At 36.8% G+C, this 26,510-nt stretch overlaps 1 protein-coding gene across 1 annotated transcript in view; it reads right to left on the bottom strand.

The window, feature by feature from the left end:
- kcnh3 (potassium voltage-gated channel, subfamily H (eag-related), member 3) overlaps nucleotides 1-26,510 on the bottom strand; it is a 109,094-nt gene that overhangs the window by 32,067 nt on the left and 50,517 nt on the right. The window contains exons 2-5 of the mRNA XM_087804335.1: nucleotides 12,588-12,821; nucleotides 7,855-7,986; nucleotides 3,296-3,435; nucleotides 454-712 (exon numbers count right to left, since the gene is read on the bottom strand). Of these exons, the coding sequence (XP_087660461.1) occupies nucleotides 454-712; nucleotides 3,296-3,435; nucleotides 7,855-7,986; nucleotides 12,588-12,821 (765 nt within the window). The remainder of the gene's footprint in view (nucleotides 1-453; nucleotides 713-3,295; nucleotides 3,436-7,854; nucleotides 7,987-12,587; nucleotides 12,822-26,510) is intronic.

Genomic DNA, 26,510 nt, shown 5'->3' with positions numbered 1-26,510 from the left:
TGATGTCGTTTATATCCGTGAAATTATATTTTAATAATTCAACCTTGAAAAATTATGAATTCAGCCTTAGACATTATTTTTTTGACATAGATTGATATTTTCTTTCAATAAACCTGACATTTGGGAAAGAGCTGCTGAAGCTGGACAAGGTTTTGATAAACACTAAGGATGATTAGAGTCTACAAATGACATATTGACCGGAAATAAATTGTGTTTAGTTATTGTAATTTTGATGCTAATTAATCAACCAATTTTTTTGTATTATTGAAGGGTTTGTCAATTGAGGTTCTTGGAGGATATTACAAATTATAAATGACATTACTTGGCTCAGTTCTCTTATGACTTCATTTTTTAATTGAAATAAATGTTAATTTTTAAACATTAATGCCATCATCAGCTCCGGTGTAGTCAAATAATGCTGTTAATATCCATCAATAAATGATAATATCTCACCTAAAATAAACAAGATCTCCACGAGAATGTCACTGACGCTGGGTGGGCTTCGTGGGGCGCTACCGCTTCCTTCCTCTCGCGCCCCCCCCACGGTGAAACACACATTATAGGGAACCGTGACGGCCACGTAGAAGGTCGCCAGCAGGATCAACCAGTCCCAGCCGGCCTTGAACGCCCCGTAATGGAGCAGGATGAAGCGAGACTTCTGTATGGCGGCGACCTTGTACTCCGGGATTGGGGGCTTCTCTCCAAACATGTTCTAAATTAAACCGAAAAAAAAAAGACAAAGATAGTGAAAATACTTTGGCATTGAAGACGTTTGTGGTTCATTCTGTCAAGGACTCTGTTGCACAATGATGCGCTCTCATGCACACGGTTATAGAAATCTATTCAATCCATCTTTAAGGGGGAGGTGATGAAAGCTGACACAACAAATGAATTTCACTGTTGAAGTGTGTCATTTAAATCTTTCTAAAGCTCTTATTAGTGTGAGCAAGTACATGCAGGAGAGGCGATTGAATCTAAGAAACCCTTGAGCGATTGTCATGTCAATATTTTAATAAAATATGAAATATTTTTACTGCGAAAAGTGTCTCTTACAGAGAAAAAATGGAGACTGAATAATACAGTCAACAAGTGTTTTGCAGTAAAGATAAAAAAAAATATGGGCAATTTATTCTGATATTTCAGAATATTGTGGTGGTTTTCAAAGGTGTCGCTGAGCATAATAACACAATGTTTTGAGTTATGAATTATTTTTTCTAACTGAGATTTTCTTTGCTTTTGAGTGGAGCAGTGCAGTGAAGCATGTTGGTTAATTTACTGAGTATATCAGTTGAATAGTTGAATATTCTATGGCTTTTTAATATCCATAAATTGATTAATTAATTGACTAACAAAAAATGTTTGGTGCTACCTGTTTGTTTGAAATATTTAGAGCAATTATTACTCCTACATGGACATTTTCATGTTTTCTTTCCTGCACCACAAATGTCTTAATCAAAAAAAAAAACTTTTTCCACTAGAACCAAATTGTACACATTTTACCCATTTCTGGGTAAAATGTTGAAATCCACAGATGTCATCAAAGGAGTTCTACAGCAAATATGAAAATAAAAAGAATATTTACCAACATTTTAAGAGAAAAATCAAATTTGTTTTTTAGTTCAATTTGTTTTTCACATGGCATCAAAAGATGACACACAGTAAAAGTTGCATAGAAGATAACAATAGTAGATAATCATAGTGATAAACCAACTGACATATTTTTTTGAATGTAAAATCATATTGTTTCTAATGACTTTTTACAAAAGCAATAATACTTATTACGTCCTTCTAATCCCAAATGTAATGGATAAATAAAGACAATTACAAATTACTTAAGGCTTGGGTTTTAAAGAGATTAATGAGGTAGTTAGAGCCTTTCCCAGCTTGTCGGGGAAAGAGACAGTGTCCAACCGAAAGCTCGTCTACTTATAGACAGAAAACCAATTAACAATTTAGTCATTAATCAACCAATGATGAGTGTCCAGTTAAAGACACAACAAATACTGACACTCAGAACGAACGAAGGTTCAATCCAATAGTTGAACCAGTGACATTCTTGCTGTGATGCTGCGAACCATCACTGTGTAGTTCACATCTATGTTTTCCTTACATCCAAACTTCCACTCATGCCGTGATACCAAGATCATTAACTCAAAGAAGAGTATTAATGTCAAGAAACAAACAAACTCAGGTAAAATATCACATGAGTGAACCCTGATTAAGTGGACATTGCTTTTTCAGGATTCACACCATATGGTCTCCCGCTTGTTTTACTGCTGACATCAAAAAGTGTTTTTCTTTTTTTGTTAACCGCAATGTCAAAAAGAGGTGAGCGCACTCCTCAGGACCTTGAAACCATCTGTCAGTGATATGAGCTTCCAAATCTACTGCAACAAACTTTAATGTTTTTTAGACAGACTAACTTGCTTGTAAACATAACCTGGAAATTAAAATGATAGGGTTGGTGTCAAGAAAAACTTTGGAGTGATACAAACATAATCATCCTAATTCTTTTCATTTTTTCTGCCCGTGCATTTTTAAATGATCAAAATAAGTACATTGAATAAGATAAAAATAAGGGAATATTACATGTAGTTACTAAAGAATTGAGATGGTATATGTACTATGGTGTTTCCCTTTATTTTGGTTTGTCACTTCCTGTTTTCTACCCTTCTCTTCCAATAGACTTAAAGGATGGTAAACAGATTTCTATTGGATTCTGTCGTTCTGCCTCTGTGCCTGAGTATTTAAGTTATTGTTAGCAAGTGTTTTGACCTCTTTATTTTCTACTCTTACTTTTCAGATTTCTCGTTCTGGTTCTTTCTTTCCTGATTATTCCAAGAGCTGGTGGATGTTTTTGGACATTTCATGTGAGATCTTAGAATCTCATGTGTGACAATTTATCTGAGATATTGGACTCTTCTTTGTGTATTGAGATTTTGGACCCTTCTCTATTGCGCCTTTGAACCCTGTTTTGTTTATCAAATTGTAAATTTACTGTAGTGTTCTGCTTGAGTCTCTCACTTGCATTTGGGTTCCGTTTCATTAAGACCTTGACATGCTACATTTATAATAGAACCTAATATAGGTCAAAATGGGCAGTACTTTATAATCTGATTTATTTTTACACACTGGATGTAGCCACTGTCTAGCTCAAATAGAGGTTAAAAGTGTGACCGAATCTCAACAAAGAAAGAGTTCATTCAGGTGTAAGAAACTAAAAGTAATTCATGTTATTCTTCTAGTGTAAAAGGATGTCCTTGTAAATGGTAGGACAACAAACAGAGGCACTCACGTTGTTGATCTTAAGCTTGCTCTTGTCTTGTTTCTGCAGATGTCCCGACAGGTGATACAAGACGGCTCTGCTGCGACGGCGGTTGGTGTTGAATCCTTGAGGTCGGGTGACCTTGTGAACCTCCAGACCAGTCTCCTCGTCTGCGGAGGAGATGAAACATGAACATTGAACAACCCCTTCATTCTAAATTCCAGTTAGTCCCTCATCACGACGATACATATAGTTCTCTTCTGTCTGAAATCTGGGCGAACGAGAGGTTACGAGAGTCCATTATGACGTAATAATGGCTTCACTCCTCCAGCCAGCCGAAATCACACACCTCTTGGAGGTGGAGACTTCCAGGATTGATAACGTGCGGTGACAAACATTGATGCTTGACCGATCACAGCAGTGTAGATGTGGTTATGGTTAACAAGATTTAATCTCCAGAAAATGTACCTGGGGGGGGGCGCTTAATATCATTTTCTAATATGAGTTTTTAAATGAAAAGATAGTTTTGTACAGAAAGACACTGATGAGTACAATAGAAGTCCAACATCGATTTAAGAGACACTTAAATGAACACATTAGTTAGACATTGACATTTTCAGATGCCCTTTGGTGTGTTAGTATTTCAGTACGAAAACATGAACTGACGTGCCTTAAATCTCATTTATATGGGGTTTATGTGTGTTTTATATGGATGTTTCTTTAAACTGTCTTCAAAAAGTTTAGTTCTTGATTTTTCTTAGCATTAAAAATTGAAGAAGAGATAATATTGAGCGACTCAGACGACCCACATGATGTTAGGATGGACAGATGCTTGGATTGATTTCCAAGCACAAAAAAAAAAAAAAGAGGAAACGGATCATTGGGCCGGCGGAGGCAGAAGACTGAGTGGACCCCCAAGAGCAGAAGAGTATTTACACGAACGGACTTGATTAGTTAATCGATCATTCAGACGGAAAATCTTTTTTGTCTTCCTTCCATTTCCACTCCACATGTCCCGACTGTTGACTAAGTTCCTCCCCGAGTCGTCTTTAATATAATGTCACGCTCATAAAGACCTGCCCGCCTCTACATCCCATGAAATAATCCAGCAGGCAATTTAATTTGTTCCCGGTCTAGTGTGTTCGGGCGGTGATCTACTTTTGCTTTTCTGCTTCTGCAGCATTAGTCATCTCCACTATTGTGTGCCTCCATTGTGTGATGTGTAATACGAAATATGGACTCATATGGCAGAGGATTTAAGTAAACCAACTGGACCATTGATCCACTTTAAATGTTCACCTTCTATCCTTGTTTGAATTCTTGAATGCTGCGTGAATGAATGGGAATCCAATTACCTTTTTCTAAGTTTATACCTAACCTAACCTAACCTAACCTAACCTAACCTAACCTAACCTAACCTAACCTAACCTACCTACCTACCTACCTACCTACCTACCTACCTACCTACCTACCTACCTACCTACCTACCTACCTACCTACCTACCTACCTACCTACCTACCTACCTACCTACCTACCTACCTACCTACCTACCTACCTACCTACCTACCTACCTACCCCCCTCCCTCCCTACCTGCCTACCTCCCTACCTCCCTACCTCCCTAACTACCTACCTACCTACTTACCTACCTACCTACCTACCTACCTACCTACCTACCTACCTACCTACCTACCTACCTACCTACCTACCTACCTACCTACCCACCTACCTACCTACCCACCTACCTACCTACTTACCTAACCTACCTACCTACCTACCCACCTACCTACCTACCTACCTACCTACCTAACCTACCCCCCTCCCTCCCTACCTACCTACCTGCCTACCTCCCTACCCCCCTAACTACCTACCATACCTACCTACCATACCTACCTACCTACCTACCTACCTACCTACCTACCTACCTACCTACCTATTTTATACAACAGGAGGATACATTCTGGTGTATTTTTCTTTATTTTTGCTTCTCTTAATCAAAGTTCCTGGTGGAAAGAATTGATTTATGTTTTTATAACACCTTTTAATAATAATCAGAGGTCAAACAACCATCAATTTCCTGCACTAACCCTCCCTACCAGAAGGAGACACTAAACATTTCTGCAGCATCGGTGTCCCCGGAAGCGGGCATGGTCTCACTTCCTGGGCACCTCCTATAAAAAGGGCGGTCCAAATTGACACCTAACCAGTCCTAGGATCCAAACAATTCCCACATGTCTGTTGAAACCACATCAAAGTGAGTAATATAACCTTCCATGTGCGGACGTGACGATTAGTTGAATCATTTATTCTGATAGTAATATAGTTGACATGATATGTATTGTCTTTGATGCTTTGATATTAAGTTATGTATTTAGATCTGTTTTTGATACTGATATCATTTGATGATATTGTGTTCTTGTCTAGAACCATGGAACTAAACTTTGAAAAATAAACATTTGTTGTTTTCACTGACGTTCGGACAAAGTTCAGCTGAGAGTTGCTTCTGTTGCCCTCTCAGAACAACACTCTGTGCAGCTCCATGTCCATTATTATTATTTCAGAAAGAAATCATATTTATCACTATTCAATTGTGCCCCAGCAGGAGCTTCTTATTTGTGTTTTAAAAACCACCATCAACAGCAGGTACGGTTAGGTCAAGAAGTTTTTAAGAGCTTCAATGTTTAATAAGCCCTGCTGAAAAGGTGCAATCGTTACCCAACAAAACAATTACGGGGCTCATTTTTGTTTTACGCATCATTGTCCATCATGGTCCTTGGGGAGCAACATCCCATCATAGAATCTTCTCTGACACTGTCTACAATCTTGTGTATGGGATTTACTACTTATTTACTGTAACACCTGAGCAAACAGGATTTTTTCAGAGGCTCTCGACTGTTCTAAATTATTAAGATCTTGTTCAGTGTTTTAAGATCAATTCCAGTTAAAGTTAAGTCAATATTGACTTCAACAAGTTCTTTAAACTGTGTCTCACTTAAGTTTGCAAAAAAGCACAATCAAGTTGTGTTTTTGGTCACAGCCATATTCCAATAATGTGTATTTTGTCTGCACTACACACCGATTAAATTAAGAAAAAGGCATACTATGAACTTCTGGAAGAGAAACGGCTAATAAGTATAAAGAGTATTTCAGAAGTGCACAGGAATAAAGAACGTTACTGTTATGTCGTGGTAAAAATAATAATTTGGATTCTTCCCTCCACACTCTTCAATTAAGCTAAACCGGTGCATTAGTTAGAAAAAAACACTTATTTTCTTTCCTCTTGATTTCTACCTGTTGTATTCTTTGCTTCCCTCTTGCTGTGTCCCACACTTGAGGTTTGACAGGTTCCTTTTGTATTAAATGATTCATGCCGTGTACAAAATCCAGACGGACTGTACAAGTGTAGGTCTTCGGCTTCTCCAGCAATATGATGTCAATGACAGCTAAATTACATGCTGTCTGCACATTTCACTCCTTTAGTACCTTCTGTCGCACTTCTGTTGTCACTTTCATGTTCCAACATCTGCCAGTATTTCTAAATGTACACATTCATGCTTAACGCCATTTAAGTGCTTCTTAAATAGGTCTTGGACCTCTATTTTTCTCATATTTGCATTTTCATTGAAATATTTAAATGGCTTAAGAGCCCACTCACGAAATACATTTGCTTTTCTGAAGATGAAATCTTGTTTACCATATCCACACCCACTGCTGTGATTGGTCAAAAACAAGGTTCGTCACTGTCATCAATCGCGGAAGTCTCGTTGTACAAACAAAGCGGGGCGTGATAACAGCTGGCTGGAGGATGAGTGAAGTCATTAGTACGTCATAATGGACCCCACTCTCATAACCTCTCATTCGCAGAGATTTCAGAAGGGCGGGGGGGGGGGGACATTATAAAGTAATAATCTTTTCGAGGAAGACTTCAACTTTGACATTATTAAGTCAGTGGTCCTTTAAGAACGTGTATCTTCCAGGACTAAAGCATGAAATACATGGGACAATTGTTTCGCAATTTTCAAGGTAACAATAGTTTGTAACCGAGCACATGAAGATGTTTTTAGAAGAAAAATGCAAGTGTAAAAAGTCAAAATAGTGAGTTAAAGTCACCATACTATATCCTCTGGTCCTTAGTCAATGAGCATTTATACGATAAGTCATAATTGCCATTAGTTTCATTACAATTCCTAGTTTAATGTGAATGAAGGTAGTCGTGACTTAAATACAGTGCCTACTTTCAATGCGAAAATTAATCGAAACAAAGCTATATTAATTAATGTTTAATTGATTTATGAAATTATATTAACCTCCATGGCACTGCTAGAAGGCACAATGTTCTGCTTGCTGTTATGTTCTCTAGTGATTGATCGTAATTAAAGATTGTTGTTCAAGGCTAGCGATCAATGCTACTGTATTGGATCCGATCATTGAAGGTTATATATTCTTCTGATAAAGTAAAGGCAGTTGAATAAACTTGTTTAATAAACATGTTTGTTGCTGTAATACGTCAGTTGAACTTTGGGCAGTTCGTTGACAACTTTTACGATGCCTTTCTTGAATCAACCAGTCAGATCTCACGAGTGAACTCACCTGTTTCAGGTACATGATCCGGCTCCTGATCCTTCTTGTCACTGATGTCTTTGTGGGACACGAGGAACAAAACCACCTCCCCCTTCTCGTTTTTGATGGGTACAATGTCCAGAAGACACCAGAATTGTGTACCTGGTGAGAGGAAAGATGCAGAAATGATTTAAATTTTTTTCAACTCTTTTTATATAATTTTATAAATAAGATACTTTGATTCAGTAGCAAGTCCGATGGGCTAATTCCCATTAGAAAAAATAATAATAAAAGAACTAAGATTTGATTGGGGAAATGTAAGCAAATTGTCTTTGTTTTTATGTTATTGAATTTCAGGATTTTGACTCGTATCCTGAATGTATTTAATATTGAGAACAAGATTTGCATTGGTTGCAGCACTCTGAATTACATACTTACAAGTGTGTTAATTCTGAATATGTGGTTGCAAGTAAACCAAGTAAGACACCAGAGAAACCGTCAGAAACCCACACAAGTACATACTGTACTCCATGACATATGTCTGCAGGAAGTGTAAATAAAAGATGAACAATGCTATACGATGACTATAACATCCTCATGCATTAAATATAACATGTACGTCTTATATACAGTATAAAACATGACCATCGACTGGCCGTGTGAGCAGTTTGATTCAGGAACTTTCCTTCTAGGAACAAGGCTTTGGTGGTTGAGTATAGAAGACGAATTTAAAATGACATTATATTGTAATGAAAATACCATAAACCATTTGTGCCATCCAAATGATTTGACTAACATCAATCTCAATTAGATTGTGTGCATTTAATGAACATCTTATGAAGGTTGGTTTGTGTTTTTTCTCGCTAACTTCCTTTGGAATGTTGGAAATCTAGTTCAGAATGTTCTACATCATGAACAGTCAAACTACTGAGTAAAAGTTAAGTTTATCTACGTTATATTTTATGCACTATTCAGTTATGTACACAACATAAAACGTTATTTGTAATATAAACGGTACAAGATACAATACAGGAGTAGCAAAAAATGCAGTTAAACACTGTAAAATATATAATAAAATCGTAATATTCCCAAGTGACCAATTAAGTAAACGGCATATTTACTTATTAAAGTATAATAAAGACGCCTCTTTTTTTAACAAACAAAAGATTAATGACAATGTTCTACTAGAGTATGTGCGTGCTAAGGCTAACAACATTAGCCAAATGCTAGCTCGAGGATAGTCGTCCCTGTTGTAAAACATTTTTTAAAGTAAGTTTAATAAAACCCGATGGTTATATTGTTCATGGCAAGATCAGATACCTGTGTTGACCTGGTTAAATGGTGTCTTTTGTTTTCATTGAGACCAGAGAGAGAGAGAAAAGCTACTCACCAGTCTGCACACATGCTAACAAGTGCAATGCTAACAATAGAACTGAGGGCCTACAAACATTTAGGTTTTAAAAACCACTGGTAAAGTGGGAAATTCATGTATTTAAAAAAAGTTTAAGAAAATAATAATAACCACAGAATATTAGTAAACATTACTTCAAAAAAGTTACACTTTTGGTAATATTATTATAGTTGTTGTTGTAATTGTTATTATTATAATTATATATTATAATTTGTCAACAAAATCCAAATGTAAACCCCTTCATCACTTCTAACACACTGACAATTTGTAAATTTTCAACATAAACAAAACAACTTCAGGTTTATTAACTTTTACAAGATTGATGAAATCAGTCTTATTAAAAAATAATTAACGTGCAAAGCTTCACTAGATCGTTTGGTCTGTTTTCCCATTCGTCTCAAAGATATGAATCAAACAAGACAGATGTGTCTGATAACCCGCACATTTATTCATGAGTCTGCATTAATGAACAGTTTTGGTTTTGTGTTACTCGCCTAAATTCCCCCGTGACTTCTCCTGTTGCTTTGATTATATTGTATTCTCTCTTCTGCAGGTCGACGGCTGATCCTCTGCTGGTCTAAATAATGCATTAAAGTGGCGAGATCAGTGGAATATTAGAATCCGTATTGCACCAAAGTAGCCCTTGTTCCACTGGAACATAACACTGGTTTAAATAACATGTGATGTCTTCTGTTCCGGGATAATCACAACTAAGCTTCGGTCAAACAGCAGATGGTTCTCATCAATATACAAAATCCACCCGAGCATTAGTTACACTGCATTGATAAATAGTGATTAGGATCTGTCGGGGAAATGGAAAACTATCTTTGAATTCATCTCCAAAGACTGTCACGGAGGTTTGTTTCAACCCAACAGATCAGGTGGAATGTGAGACACAAGTTAACGTTATATTCTCCAGTCATTTTATTCTATTGAGAAATTCAAAATCAAATAATGCTTTAGTCTCAAATGGGAGGAAAATCAAGAGGGATAGTTGAAAAGCTAGGACTTGATAAAACACAGAACACGATCAAATCGCTAAAATAAGAACATTTTCGATTGCGACTATGGTGACAAAACCAATCTCTCAGTGAAGACCAAACATTTTGAGTGTCTGCAGTGAAGCCTGAAGTCTGTGTGAAATGAACTCCATGGAAGAGGTTTGTGCTTTTTTTTTTTTATTATCAAATGGATTTCAAACGACATGTGGATTCAATTATACTTTCGATGTATTATTACAAATTGTTTCTGGGATGAATTTTTAGACCTCCTAGTACTTGGCGACAACTAAATAAAGATGTATTTTACAAGAAAAAAAAAAGGAGATGCTTGTTCTCACAATTCTCCCAACCTTTAATAACATTTAAAATTTTGTACCTGGCCGCCTCTCTGAAGCTGCTTTGAGCCTTTTTTTTTATTGTATTATTCTTGTGCTTTCGTGTTTAAGGTTACAGTTTATGTCCTTGTGCAGCACTTTGTGTCAACTGCTGTTGTTTTAAAGTGCTGTGAACACGAAGTTGTGATGCATCCATAAAAACCTGGACATTTTCACACTAAAACAACTTGGGATGCACTTAATTTGAAGGGCAAGTCTTCTATCGCTTGACAAGTTTTGGACGCCGGCCAACTCGCATCGCTTTTTCTCGACATGACCTTCAGCTATATATCCATCCCATAGTCGCACGCGACCAAAAGCTGACGCGTGTCGATATATTTCAAGCTTCACTGCTGGTCCCGTGAACATCTGTACGATATGTGATTAAAGAGGTTTCTCCGCGATGAATGCCTAATGACCTGAATATATTAAAGGTTCAGGATTAGAACTATGAAATTGTGCCTCTGGGTCCGTTGGACAGAACGACAGTAATTTGAGTCAGTGAGTTGGATCTCAATGTGTTTATTCTCTCTCTCTTTAGCCTGGAGTGCCACGAGAATGCTAATATGTACTGAGTCGATGAAGGAACATTGCTTTTGTGGTTTAAGTGTTCTTCAGAAACTAGCTTTAAAAAAAAAAAACTCAGGTGGTCTGAAGAGTCTTAAGAACTCTGTGGGATTAGTTGTGTTTGTGACGGTTTTAACCCCAGAATTCAGTTTAATGACCTGGACAACCGATGGTTTTGTTTGCACTTCCTGCGTTTGACTTAAGTGGACTCTTGGCTCTCGCCTGCTGCCGCTAATAACTAGCAATTGTAGCAAACTGCAGTAGAGTCACTGTGTTTTTGTGAAGATGACACCAGTGTTCCTCTATATAATTGGACACAAGTTTCTTTCTAAAATATGGTTTTTCATTTACCCAGAAACCAAATGGTTGACTCAATAAAACACTTTGAAATATAAGATTGAATACTGAGCTTAACTGTTCCAATCCTGAATCTTAACCCAACCTTTTTATGTGTTTGTTTTTCTTTTCAAACTCACAGACCTTTGCTTTTTTGTCTTCACTATAAAGTCCCTAGTTATTAGATTTATAAAGACACATCTCTAATCTCAATACAGTGTTTCCTACGTATATCGAAGTTTGTATATTTCGGCTTCACCACTTAAATAATAGATTTTTTTCTGTATTCCTTCAAAAACCATGGTTTTTGCTGTATTGTCTAGAATCTGGAGATACAATACATATCACGATACAGGGTCAACAAAAATATATACTGTAATACTGTTCATCAAGAATATATTTTAGTATTACTCGAGTACTCGACTCTTGTGTTGCAGAATTTTCAGACCACGTGACTCTTGAATAAGTTGTAACTTCTTTCATTTGTTTTGAAACCAAAATATGTCTAAACATCCGCTTTAAAAGCTGCTGGAGTCACTGTATCCTCTCATCCTCAGTCATTGCCAGGATCTTTGAGGATTTAATTGTTTCTTTAGATGTGGAGGGCGTAATGACTGCTGCCATCTAATGGTTATTAAACAATTTAATTTGTAACACAATCACAAACGCACTTTATTGAAATGTAAACCCCCCGAAAAAATTATAATAATCCTTAAAATAAATAATATTGAAATCCCCCGAAAATACAATCAATACAGTGCTGTTGAATATTGATTTGGTATTGTGAAAATAATTTAATAGTATAGCTCTCATCTGTAAAACACAGCATGCTATTGGCCAATCTGAGCTTTTACGTGAGAATCCTGGGTTCTGATTGGCTTATTAAGCGTTGAATAACACTCAAGCTCTTACTTCATCAATTATATTCATACATAAGTATTGGTACTCACAGGATTTAAAATGACAAAAATAACCAAGCGCTACTTCACTTATTTTGGGTGGTCCTGGAACATAACACCCACGATAAACTTGAACAGTGTTCACTGTAGTTGTCGGCAACAAAACCTACAATACCTTCTTTCTTGTAGAACACCAGCTCGGTCTTGAACTCCCGCCTCTCGTCCAGGGCTCCTTGGATCTGAGCCGTGAACGCGTCACTCGTTTCCGGGCCATACAGGAAGTGACACGCGCAGCTCTTCTGCATGAGCTCCGCCCGGGCGAAACCGGTGAGCTCGCAGAAGCCGTCCGAGCAGTAGACGATGGGGTAGAGAGACTGGACCTGGGCATTTCCCAGGACAAAGTTGCTGTCTGGAGAGATAAGGGAAGAAAAAACAGATTCATTACTGGGACTTGGAATCATTAGGTGATAAAAACTAATTTGCTGTTTTTGAGCCTCAGGAAACCCTGAGGTAAAGAAATGGCTCATTGGACATGCAAAGAAGAAATATTCCGCTGGAATTGCCAGAGGCTCTTTATGTGTGTAGTTCCTGTAAAATAAATAATTGCCTATACATGTATCAATTACGATTGGAATGCAAAAATCAAAAATTTATTTAGAATCTTTATATGCCCAGTATATCGCTTAGCTTGAACAAGTGTGAATGCTCCTAGTGCTACCATCTTCTTATGACTGCTCTTAAGAACGCTGTAAAAGGAAGTAATTTATATTTGTAGAGCGCTTTTCTGTATTTTCTTGGCTAAGAAGATCTTTCACTAAGAAGGAATATGTAAGAGGCAGCTGACTTCAACATACAAAAATCCTGCCTCTGTCATCCTTGGCTTTGATTGGCCGACAAACTCAAACAACTCACGGTGACTTGACAGAAAAACTGGATACTAATTTGACCAAATTATCAAAGCCAGACATAAAAACAACCCTGTGGTAAAGGTGTTGTCAAAGTCGCACTTTCTCTGTGTATGACTTACGCACTGAACATTTATTTATTCAGGTCAGCACCACTGCAGTGGACAGCTCCCTACTAAGAGCTTCTTACGAAGCGGTCTTGGCTTGATCCTTAGGACCTAATAAGAATGCAGTTAAAGTGATGGTTCACCTCAAGTTGACCCTAATGTCGACTAAGAGCTAGGATTATTTTCAGAAGTTATAGACAAAAATGTTTGTTAATTTTAATGTAGCGACTGGAGCTCAGTTGTCTTGATCATCATCTTCGTCCAAAAAGACACTTAAAAACCTCCAAATACCTCCATACTCTACGTCTCTAACGTCCATCTTGTATTGAAGCCTCGACTTCTAATGTCCACTCTACTTATTACTGGGATCATTTGCAATATTTACCCTGAGTACTTTCTATCTTTGTAGCATGTTATTGGTTAAACTTCTGCTACAAACAAACTTAAACTGGTTTAGGTTTTTCCGTCACAATTCCTCTTGTCGAGGCTTCGATAAAAGATGGACGTTACCAGTACCAGACGAGAAGTACGGAGGTATTTGGATCTTTTTAAGCGTATCTTTTGGACGAGGGGAGGAAACTGAGCTCCAGTAGCTACATTAAAATGAACAAACATTTTTATCTATAACTCTAAAAGGGAACAGATTACTCTGAAAATAATCCCAACCCTGAGTAGACATGAGGGTGAGTAGAAAATATTTTTTTTGGTTAAACCAGAGTATCTAGAAAATTCTTCTTAAGAGCCTTCTTACATCCTTAAGAATGATTCAAAATTGGGAAAGAGATTCACACACCAAACGACAACGATTTAACGATTACCATAACCCTTCTACGCCCCAGTCGCACCAACACTTTGACGGTCCGTCAGTTTATCAGAGATTAAGATCCAACATCGTGTAGTGAATGTATAGATAAAAATAGGCCGAACTGAGTTGTTGACATTTTACTTTGACCAGCATTGGTTCTCATTACGTTACTGTAAAGGGAACGATTCCGATCTCATATTCATGCCAGAATGTCACGAACCTCGCTGCTGAGCGGGCTAATTGGGTTAAACCAGACTGCATACTTAATGTACTTCGATTATTTCCCAGAGGACGGAGCAGGAAGACGTGAGGCTAGCGATTGATGGGTTGTCGGGCGAAGGCGGGTTGATCTGCTGTCGAACACTCCGTGAGGACTAATCACTAAACGTCATGAGATCAATGGCCATTATTGTTGCTGTCGTTTCTGAAAGTTAAATACAAAATACGTCTCCTGCTTATCACCGGTCAACTTGCTAAGCTACATGCCTTCCGGCAGAATAGGTGTGCGAGCACCGATATTATTAATCGATCGGTCCCCCACGCACCGACCGATCCATCAATTTCTCCCGGCGTTCCTGAATGAAGTCTGTTAATATTTGATGCTATCCGTGGAATGTGTGGCGAGGGCTCATGTTTCACTGCGTTTCATCACCTTCAATACACAACATTTGATCAGAAGTATTGACGACTGCACGTCAGTCAAAAGACAAACACAGAATCTTCGTGTTGTTCGGTTCAATCTCGTCAGACTAATGACAGTCGACCTCAGCCCCTGAGCAAGGCTTCATCTCTAAAGTATCTGACACCTTCAACTCCTCAGGGGATCACTGAGGCATCTGCTGACAAATACACAAGGGTCACGATGCGGCCAAAACCGTAAACTCGTTACATTCACTGACAACAAATCAGACCTTTTACTCTCTTGTTGCTCACGAAAAAACCTCACATAAAGTCCTTCTGACGTTTAATTCTCCATTAATATTTGATCTAAAGACAAGTAGGATGAGTAGTCGTAAGGTTGCAACTGAACAAAGTGATGAAATATGTTGCTTCGAAAATGTTCTTACTCCCAAAATTCTTTTGAAGTTGACTTTGTCCTTTTTTAAATCTTTAAATAAAAGCAAAGTGCAGGTGCAAGAGAGACTGAAACTAATATGAATCTAACTTCAATTCAAGGTTGAGCAAATCAATTTCCTTTAGGAGCATTATAGAATAAATATACAAATGTAAAAGCAAAAAGACAAAAGTCCTCAAACAAAAACCTAGTCACATTAAGAGACAATTAATGATAATAAGAATAAAAATACAAAATAAAATAGGGCCACATGATTACAGTCAAAGGGCCACTTTTGGCCCCCTTCTGTTCTGCCCGTCTGTTTTCGGGGAAAATTAAAATCATGGAAATTTGCTTTTTCTGTCTGGTTGTCATTGTTTTTTTCGGAACTGGTTCCATTATGGCACGAGTCCAGGGACCAGTCCGTGAGGGACGCACAAAAAGAAAAAAATATTTTATAAACTCTGTTTATTAGGTCCTTTTTAGGTGTTTTATTTTGGAAAAAAATGATCGAACTTGTTTAATTTTTTTTTTAATTATTAGCATGTAATATTAGCGAAGTTTATTAAAAAATTAAACTCGTAAACTATTGAAAATAAGCGATAATAAACTTTATATGAAACCATCTTGTTACAGTCCAGGGTTTTGACCTCAGCATTTTTTTTTTATGTTTTAATACTTTTATTTCTACAGTTTTAATCTGACTGTCGGTCTCTGAATATAATACTTATAGTGCCAGAAATATTGGCTTCTGCATCAAAGAGTATCGACAACCATGCGTCCACTTCAACAAGTGTAAGAACTGCACGACCAGACAGAAACAATCTGTAGAAACCAGAAGACTTTAAATCCTGCAGCACAGTCATTTTCAAGCTCCTGCTGAAGAGCCATTTAACTTACACCCTGAAAGTAAAATGTGTGATTTCAGAAATGATGTTTCACTTCTCCAGCCAAGCAAACGTTATTGTCCCACTGGAGAGTCTCAGAGCACCAGGGTTTGCAGCTGTTCTCATCTATTATGTCTTATTTCTCATTAAGTGTCTGCAGTAAAGGGCTTTCATCAACTGTATGCAGATGATATCCTTCCGTCCTCCTCTGCCAAGTCAAATCCCAACTGTTGTAAAAAAAGAAAAGCACTTTAAATGTGAGGTCTTTTCCCAAACAATCACAAAAATGGTTTTGTTGCCCTGAATCATCTGACGGCAGAGAATAAACAATATTCTGAATTCTCACACATGTGCTGCCTTTAGAGGTCGAATTATTTCTGCCTGATAGAAAACATTTGATTAATTACTTATTGTAACCCTTTAAATAACATGAACATTGAATAGTTAATGAAAGATTTCACTCTTTAATCTTTCTGGTATCCATCGGATATGAAAAATATGTTATATCTGTGAAAATATGTTTATGCTTTTAATAATCTCTTTACTTTTGATGTTTAATTCTTCCCCACGTCTAACGTTACAGGAATTGTTTTTAACACAGGTTCACTTAAGCACTTTCTTTGTAGCGGATGAAAATACATTTTACTATTAAAATTAGGGTAACAATAATTATACAGTTAAAAAAAGCATTTTCGCATTTGACTTCTACGAAGTTTACGTTTCTAAAAGTTCTTAAGCCCCACCCACTGAGAAAACGTTGTTTTTCTGGAGATTAATGCTGTTGCAAACTTCTCTAAGTGCACTGCTGTACAGTACAGTGACAAGACACTTGTGCAGTGCAAAAATGTCGACATGTAGTATGTTCGAAATCAAACACTGCTGCTACACACTTCCCGGAGATGTCTCAACAGCTTCTTCTTCGACTACTTTTTAACGCTGATCGCAACCAGCCGTTGAAACACTATCACTGACACTTGACAACACTTTTCACCAATTGAAACAAGTTAATGAGTTGTGTTTCATTTTGTTATTACTATTGTGTTGTATTGTGGTAAAATGAGTGTTTTCTGGAGACATGTACGTCGGTATCTGCTCTGAAGATGCATCGTCAGTGACGTAGCTTCAGTTTAGCGTCATCTACGTCCCTAAGATGGCGGCCGTTAAGGGAGGAAAGTGTCCATCGATCCACACTAAACTTTTCTGGCCAATTGAGTGCTCATAATACTAAAATATTAAGTGTAAGTGCAGAAGTGTGCGATTTGGGACACAACCTTGTTCACCATATCCACACCCACTCTGCTGTCCTAAGCTGAACTTTACAATGATCTTCAGTCCCGTCATGATCTACGACACCAGCTTTGGTTTGTGTCCAGATCCGGCCAAGCCCTGACCTTTTTCGCTCTGGACCGGAAAGTTTGAACGTCTTTGTCGCTCACTCCCGGGTCAGAGACGTAACAGTGTGACATGAATGTTAATCGGGTACTAATGGTTCTGACCTTGTGTTAGGTACAGTCCAGACAAGTGACCTTGCATATAGCGTACCTGAGGACGTGCGCTGAATATTCATGGGGCCTATAGGTCCATATGTAACTAAATGTTTCAGTCAAGGGGGATGAAAATGCAACAGTAACATCAATACAGTGCAAGAATACAGTAACGATTACAGGCTGGTGGAACATTTTAGTTGATTTACACACATTTTTTTAAATATTTTGTTTATATCTAATCCTCTTATTCACTCTTTAATGCTTTAAATCAAATTCAAAATCAATTCAGCGATACCTTCTTCCCTCTTTTATAATGAAGCTGCTTCAAGACCGCTTGTTTCTACATCGACGGCCCTGGTTTAATGAGTACTTTCGGAGCAAAGGAAGTGACTGACGAAAAGACAGAGTTCTGAAGTGCCTCATTGCGACTGACTTGCAAGGATGAAATCAGAAGTGTTTTTTTTTTTTCAGAGGGACCGATCATGTGGAGAAGTTTGGAGAGAATATTGAGGAGATTTTGATCAAAACTGTTAGAGATGGAGTAAAAGGTGAATAGCTAGATAACCAATAAGGGTCATGGTTGCCTAAAGGATAAGCTTGACCTGCTCTACTGACCCCTGATGTGACATTTGAAGATTAAAAGAAATGTAGCCAGTTTTTATCACTTATTTGGTCAAAATTCTGGGACAAATCATGGTTTTGTCATTAAAAAACTCACACATCAGTAACTTCCACTGTGTGACTCGAACTCGTTCTAGTAGAATATTGAAATAATCATAATTTACTACACATTATAAAATGTATCGTAGTACTTAATTCAAATTTATACGGGCATCTTCTGACTCTCCCCCGCAGACCATTTTCGCCCCCTCACAATTAACAAAAGGAGCTTAAATTTTGGAAATCTCTATTACTTTGTATGTGATGCATATCGTTTAAATATCATTGAAAATGAACATGTTTTCATTTTCATGGGGGTCTTCTGCCCCCCTACCTTTGCGCCCCCTTTCAGTTATCAAAAATAAGATTAAATTCAGGAAATCTCTATTACTTTGTTTGTAATACATATGCTTTAAATTTAATTGAAAATAGACATGTTTTCATTTTCATGGGGTTCTTCTTCTACTGCCCCCCGTGGCCCCCCTTTCCTTTGACCATATCAAGTTGCCTCCCCACTGACATCTTCCCTAAGATGTCAGTATGCTCATTTTCAAGCAATAGTCTAAGACATTAAGATCACACACACACACAGACAATAGCATTTAATAACCTTATATATATTCCTAGTCAGCCACAACATTATGACCAGCGCTCATGAATATTGACAGACACTGACTTGTGAATAAATCAAACGGTTCACTTGTTGAATATTTTGGTAGAAGTTTTTTAATGTGAGAGGCAAAGTTTGAATGCGAGCCAGGGCTGGGTTTGCTCAAAGGTTCTTCTTCTTCCCTCAAACCTACCGAGGGACGGAGCAGGTGCAGCCTCGATAAATAATCCATCAAGCTAGTCGGACTACAACCTGGGGTGAGTAAACTAGTGGTGTGCTCTCCAGAAGGTTGCTGTGCTGATACTGATGAGGTCCAGAGACTGTTTTTGTTTTATTAGTTAACGTTATCAGACAAACACACAGACACAAACCTGTTTTTTAAAAAGCCAGACCAGACTCACCAGCTTACTCTCTGTTTCCATCTGCTTATGCAAATGGTCTGATTTTAATTGGACTAACAAGGTACTTTATCTGAGTGCTCCCTAATTAAAAATGATTTAGTGCCGAGATCTTAACCGAGTCGATTTTGTCCGCGAGAGCAAGAGTGAGCCTGTACTCTGTGTGAACATATGTGTGTATATATAAACTACTATATGTGTATATATATACAGTATATATGTATATTTATTATCTTACCTCTGAAGGTTGTAGGGGGCAGAGGCAACTCGATTAGGTCAAGAGAAAGGGGGCGCAAGGGGGGTAGAAGACCCCCCCAAACAAAGTATGTCAAGTATTGATCGTACATATACTCAAAAAGGTACATTTTTTGATGAAGACTACAGTAAATACTATATAGGGGAGGGCAACTCAATCAGATCAAAAGAAAAGGGGGCACAAAAGGGGGCAGAAGACCCCCATTAAAATCTCTACCATTAACCATATTTATTTATGACAATATTTACATGTAATAAAAGTCGGCCATTTTTCTTAATTTTAAAGATTTTATTTTATTGCCGTCTTGTTCTTACAATATTTTATTTTAAAATTAAGTAAAACTTGTGGAGGATTTGATAATTCTTAGGATAAAACGATACAAAAATAATGCATACATAATAATGGTAATAAAAAGCAACAATTAACATATATTAATAATATGTAATTAAATTGAAAATAAAGAAAAATGAACCTAATTTTTTTATTTTTAAATCATCAAAACACCCATGAAAAATTAAACATTTTATCTTGATACTATAACTATTATTTTCCATCTATCATACAATTACTTGTTGTTTTTACTGACCTACCAGACAAGTTTGATATGGGATAGCAACTTGATCAGGTCAATAGAAAGGGGGGACAGAAGGGCAGAAGACCCTCATGCCTCAAACCATTAAACATATTTATATATGATACATTTATAATTAGCCATTTCTGATCTTAAAGATTGATTTAAATTACTTGCTGTGTTTGCATTACAATGTTCTATTTAAAAATGAACTAAAAAAGAAATAATAATATTCATAAATATAAATATAGCCCATGAAAAATACAATATTTTAACTTAATAATGGATTTTTCTTCTATTATACACATGTTTATATCTGCTTGTTGGTTTTATCAATGTTACTGCAATTATTTGTACTCATATTTTTATGTTTATTTAGCATTAAGGGTCCAAACGGTCACCATTTATTCCGTGGTACACCTGCTGTCAATCACTTCTGAAACACATTATTTTGGGGCGAGTCGGTGTTGTGGTCGCCCTCCTCGGGACATGAAAAACGACCTTGAGAATCAATAATGTATCATGGACGGATTACAACACGGAATATACGATGAAGAGTCGTCCCGGCTGCTGACCTGAGTTCAGTTGAAATGGACGTGAGCCGCTGGTTTCGTCCGCTGCTGTGTTTTAATCAGCAGCTCTAATGGAAAACCTTGTGAACGCTGGTGCGAGGAAGCTTGGACTCGGCAGTAGACACACGAGGCAGATTCAAACCTGCTTTTGTAGCACGTGAACGTTCATTTTTCCTGAGGACAAACATCCTTTGTAATCTCCAATCAGTTTTAATTACATTGCAAGTCTGTGTTTAATTGTTTAATAATCTCTGTTTCTTAAACACTTAAACATCTTCATGGGTCCCCAACATGAACAATAATCTACTTTTATTTTGAAAAACCATTCTTCGAGCCACAAGTGGATAACATGATAGTTGCATGACTGTAAAGTTATGATCTGTTCTTGTTGAATTATTGAACCTGGTACATTGTTATTCACTGATTTATTTATTTACTGCCTCCAATTATATAACTTTGTGTAACTGTAAATTCACATTTGCATCCAAATATAAAAATATTCTTAAGTTTGTTGATATTATTACCTTTAGTTATTGACTAATATAATTAAGTCAAACAATCAAACTTATTTTTCTTGTATTTTTTTTATGAAAAGATGTCGAAAAATAAAGACAAATGCGATTACGATTAAAATACTTGTAAAACTTTTAATTAATTGGCAGTAAAAGTAAAAACGAAATTTAACATAAGCAACACTTAATCAAAACCATAATTAAAATGTTTTTTTTATTTATCTTCCAATACAAGCATCAATTGCCACATAGTTATGTAATATAATTGTAAAAAAAAAAAGAAGTAATTGTCGTAGAAAAATGTCCAAAGGAAAAAAAAAAGAGACGTGAAATAGCTTTTTATTTTATAAAACTATTTTGACAGTTAGATCATTTTTATAATGAGAAAATAAAAGTTTCGGAGGCCAGACTCGGACTGACGAAGTTTAGAGAAGATTTCTTTGAAAAAAACATAAGTAAACAAACATGCAATATTCAAGTGAAATCTTGGATGCCTGGAAAAATGAGCATTAATTATTAAACCTTCAGTCCTTCAGGTTCAGTCAAACATCAGCTCGAACTGTAGCTAAAAATCTTGATCTATATATTTATTCAGCTGAAAATCCACATTATAGTGAGACACCTGAGCCACATATTCTAGAGTTCTATTCTAGTCATTTTCTGGATGGTTGAGAAGGCGGATGTGAGGAGACTTTTTCGTCGTTCCCCTGTAAGTGCATGTTCACGTGCTCCACATTTACATGTATTATTTCCCTGGAGTTTTCTCCTGGGGTGGAGGGGGTCTCGCTGGCGTCTCCTGCAGTCCCTGCTGACACCTTTAAATCTCTTCCTGATGCGTTTCATTGCACCGATGGATGAGTGGGACTGATATGCATCCCTTCCATCACACAGCTGGCTGGGTCTGCAGCAGACCACATGATGGACTGATGCTGGAGTTTCATCTCCTTCCACGGTGACTCTTCACCAGGAGCCTCCACAGCGGGACCACGTGAGACACAATTGAGGGTTTTAAGAATCAAATAAGCTCGGATTATAATATGACTTTCAGCCTAGACGCTCCGTAGAAGTTAAACCAGGGTAAAACTAAAACAATAACTTCTTAATATAAAGATGTTAGAAGACAAACAGAACTAGAATAATTGCTTTTCCAGAAGAAACTGCAGTTTGAATCTGAATCTGTGAACTGAAATGAGTGAAAGTATTGAATTAGTATTCAAAGTAAAAATGTGTGTAAACAGTTGAAATTATGGCATAGAGAAGAAAGAATGATGTGAAAACATGAGAATAAAGTGAAAAAGGTTGAGGAGAAGAAAAAAGAAGAAGAAGAGGAGTAGAAGTAGAAGTAGTAGAAGTAGAAGTGGGAGTGGAAGAAGTAGAATAACTAGCAGTGAGGGTATAAGAAGTATTAGAATTAGTATTGGAAGTAGAATTAGTAAAAGTAGTAATGGGAGTAGAATACATAGTAGAAGTAATAGTGGGAGTAGAATACTTCATAGTAGTAGTGGTAGTAGAGGTAGTAATGGGAGTAGAAGTAGTAGTGGGAGTAGAATAAGTGGGATTAGAATACATAGTAGAAGTAATAGTGGAAGTAGAATACTTAATAGTAGTAGTGGGAGTAGAGGTAGTAATGGGAGTAGAAGTAGTAGTGGGAGTAGAATAAGTGGGAGTAGAGGTAGTAATTGGAGTAGAAGTGGTAATGGCAGTAAAAGAAGTAGTAGAACTAATAGTAGTAGTAGAAGTAGTAGTAGTAGTAGTGAGAGTAGAATACATAGTAGTAGTAGAAGTATAATTAGTATAAGAATTAGTAGCAGAAGTATATAAGTGAAAGCTATAGTAGGATTGTAGTAGAATTAGTAGTAAAAGTAGAAGTAGTAAAAGTAGTAGTAGAAGTAGTATTAGTAGTAGTAAGTAGACAAACGTGTTTTTAAAGTTGAATGAAGTTTCTGGTTGTGAGATTAAAGAGATAAAAGAAAGAATGAACATAGCCTGCTTTTCAGGAACGAGCTGAATTGATAAAAATGAATGGTTCAAATCAGATAAAATTTGTAGGAGAAGAACAAAATTTAGGTCAGAAGAGCAAAAGTAAATTAGATAATGCAAATTCTTGAAAGTTAGATTTTTTTAAACTAATACTTTGTCTCATTTTCTCTTTGCATGATCGGCAGAAACTCTTTTGATTTTGATTGGTGAAATTGGGGACATTTTGTATTTTATTTTTTAATTATTGGAATTATAATACCTACTCTATGGATTAAAAAAAAGGAATTTGTTAACATTTTTGTAGTCGATGATGATTAACAAAAAAAACTTTTGCATACAAATTATTGTATTAAACAATTTTGTTTAAAATTTTCTATTTTCAAGAAAAATTACAATAAAAAAAACGTCAACAATTGAAATTGAAGTATTCGATATTCTCAGGGCACTGATGTACTTCCATAGATTAAATTATCATTTTAAAACTCACCAGTTGGATCCATTTAATTTCACGCAAGAGTCGATATAAACGCCTTAAAGTACTTTCTTAAATAACAAAAGACTTTTTGCTCATTTTCTTAATGATGTGAAATTGAACTAACTTCAAAGTGGACTGAGAAAACAGCTGGGCATTTGGCATGTGTGTGTCTGTGAGTGTGTGTGCGCGTGTTCAATTGTGTGTATATGTGTGTGTGCACATGTGTGTGTGTGTGTGTGTGTGTCTCCTCAGCCAGCAGCAGCTCTGAGAGTCTCAGAGGAACCAGGCAATGTTGCCATGCGACAGGTACCAATTGCTTTTGGTTTCCGTGGAGACAGTAGTGAGGGTGGTGCTTTGATGAGAAGAACACAGTGTTTCCGACCCCCTCACATGTTGACACACACACACATGCACTTCACACACACACACATGCACACTGACTGCGGTGAACATTAATCCGCTGACATCGGAACCACCCGATACACAACCGGACAAACGCCGTAACCCTTTTTTTTTTTCGTCCAACATTTATTATCACAAGTTAATCATTATTTTATTTACTTTGTTCTCACAAAGCTTTTTGTTCTTTTCAGATAGTTAATAAAATCAAAAAGTTTGTCACTATTAAAAAGACTGTTAGCATAAGCTAAAGCAAAACTACCATAAAAGTATCCAGTTCCTGAGCTAATGATGCTAGTATTATTAATTGTTAATGTAACTTAAGTAATCATTCAGCTAACTAGAAAAACCATGAGATTTAAGTTAATTGAAGCATTACATTGAAAATACCGCTTAAATATTTACATAATAGAGAGAAATACATCATGGACGTGGTTAATGAGCAATCGATGCTAAAAAGCTAACGTTGCTAAAGAAAAGTGCTACGATATTTTCATGGCTAATGAAGCTATAAATATTCCACGGTTCCAAGAAAAGACGTTTCGTACAAAAACACTATCAGAGACGAGCAGAGCGCTAATGTAGCGCGAGAAATTAAAAGGGCAGAAAGTGAAACCTAAGCATGATGGACATATACTAGCTGTAAAAGCGATAAAGCTAATGCGGCTGAACACATTAAGATAGCATAAAGTGCTAACGCGGGCATCTTTCTCACAAAGCAATTTGGCGTCTATGGCAATATATCTGTAATTAGCTGGTGAAGCTAAAAGCTAGCGGAGAATATGACTAGAATTCAATCACCGACGTGGCTCCAGGTAGGTTTTCTCTCGCTCGGGACCGACTCGTGTCACTGGCGGCTTCTCTTAAAAAGGTCGTTCAGATCTTCGGCGTGTGTCGCTGATCTTTTTTGATGTGGTGGAAATTCGATTTGGGTTCACGTCACCAGCGAGAATCCCCCGAAACCATCAACGTCATCCTCGGAAATTGATGAAAGTGTCTTCCTGCCGCCGCGCTAGACGGAACCGGCCAATCGCGTTAGTTCTGCTCCGGAGCCGTCATCTTTTAAAACTCACTTCACGTCCGTCGAGGCAAATCTTTTGACTTCACGAATAACTTGAATTTCTCTTTTAATGGTACGTTTGGCCTTGTTGTGTTGAAAATCAACTGTTGATCTTGTTAAAGTCAACTGTTCCTGGTTAAGTATATTTATTTACTACTGTCCAGATTTAGCATTTTAAATTAGCTTTTTTTTCTTACAGTTTAATGAACCAGTTTATAAACTTTCTAATTGACCAAGTTAGTTCTGATTAATTTGCTGCGTATGGGACCATCTTGTTGTGTATAAACCAATTAGTTTCTTGCTGATTCAGCGTTATGAGATTCATTTGTATGCATGTTGCCGCTTTATTTTTGTTGTATTTATCTGTAGGAAACATAATATCAACATTAGACCGGGTCACAGTGCATCAAAAGTTAAGGACCACTGCCCAATTTAGAGTCCACTTCCAAGTATCTTCAAGATAAAAGACTGTAGGATTCAATTACCATTGGGAAAACACAAACACCAAGTCACACTATAAATAAAATGTTATTTTAAAAAGGTGCAATTTGAAGCATTTTCAGATGTTTCAGACGCGATTAACACACGTTTTATCCATGACCGGATATGATGAATGACTATTCCACATGCCAAAAAATGTCAGGATACAGTACGTTTCAAAGCAACATCCAGTAATAATGGACAATTAAGACATGAAGCTCCTTCTCAAAACGAAACTAAACCATGTATATTTTTAAAACTCTATAGGATCGAGCTAGAGTCACAAGTACGTTTTTACCAATTTTAAATATAAAATCATAGTTTCGTGATGTTTGATTGTCAATTTCTTTCTTATACAAACATGTTGTGTGTTTTTTTCCTGTGTGGGTCTGTGCGACCTCCTAGGGAGGTTGTGAGTCATCCCTGACACATCAACATATACATAATAACATGGATACTAGTGTCTCCCAGGAGAGCAAACTGACAAAACCCAACTATGAAATATTACCTAATATTTTTTGGCCACATACGTAACTAATACTTATGGAGTGAAATTGGCTTTTTGGTTTTGTGGTTGTTGTTTTCTTTATGTTATACATCTTAAAATTCATAATTAATCAAAATGAATCTATCATATAAACTAAAACTAAAACATGAATTTCAAAAATGTACTGAAATGGAGAGAAATATCAATCAATCAATCAATAATCATTATTAAAATATTGTAAGTAAGTAAGTAAGTAATTTTTATTTGTATAGCGCTTTTCCAGACCAGGGTCACAAAGCGCTTAAACAATCAAAACAATATTCAATAAAGTATATACTTTAAAAGTCAAGATAAAACTGATAACATAACAGGAGTTCCAGAAAATCAAGGAAA

The sequence above is a fragment of the Callionymus lyra genome, chromosome 12 (genome assembly GCF_982586985.1).
Source record: "Callionymus lyra chromosome 12, fCalLyr1.hap1.1, whole genome shotgun sequence".
In the NCBI taxonomy this organism is placed as follows: Eukaryota; Metazoa; Chordata; class Actinopteri; order Syngnathiformes; family Callionymidae; genus Callionymus; species Callionymus lyra.
Note: the sequence above shows the minus strand (reverse complement) of the source record. Positions and strands in the feature narration are given on the sequence as shown.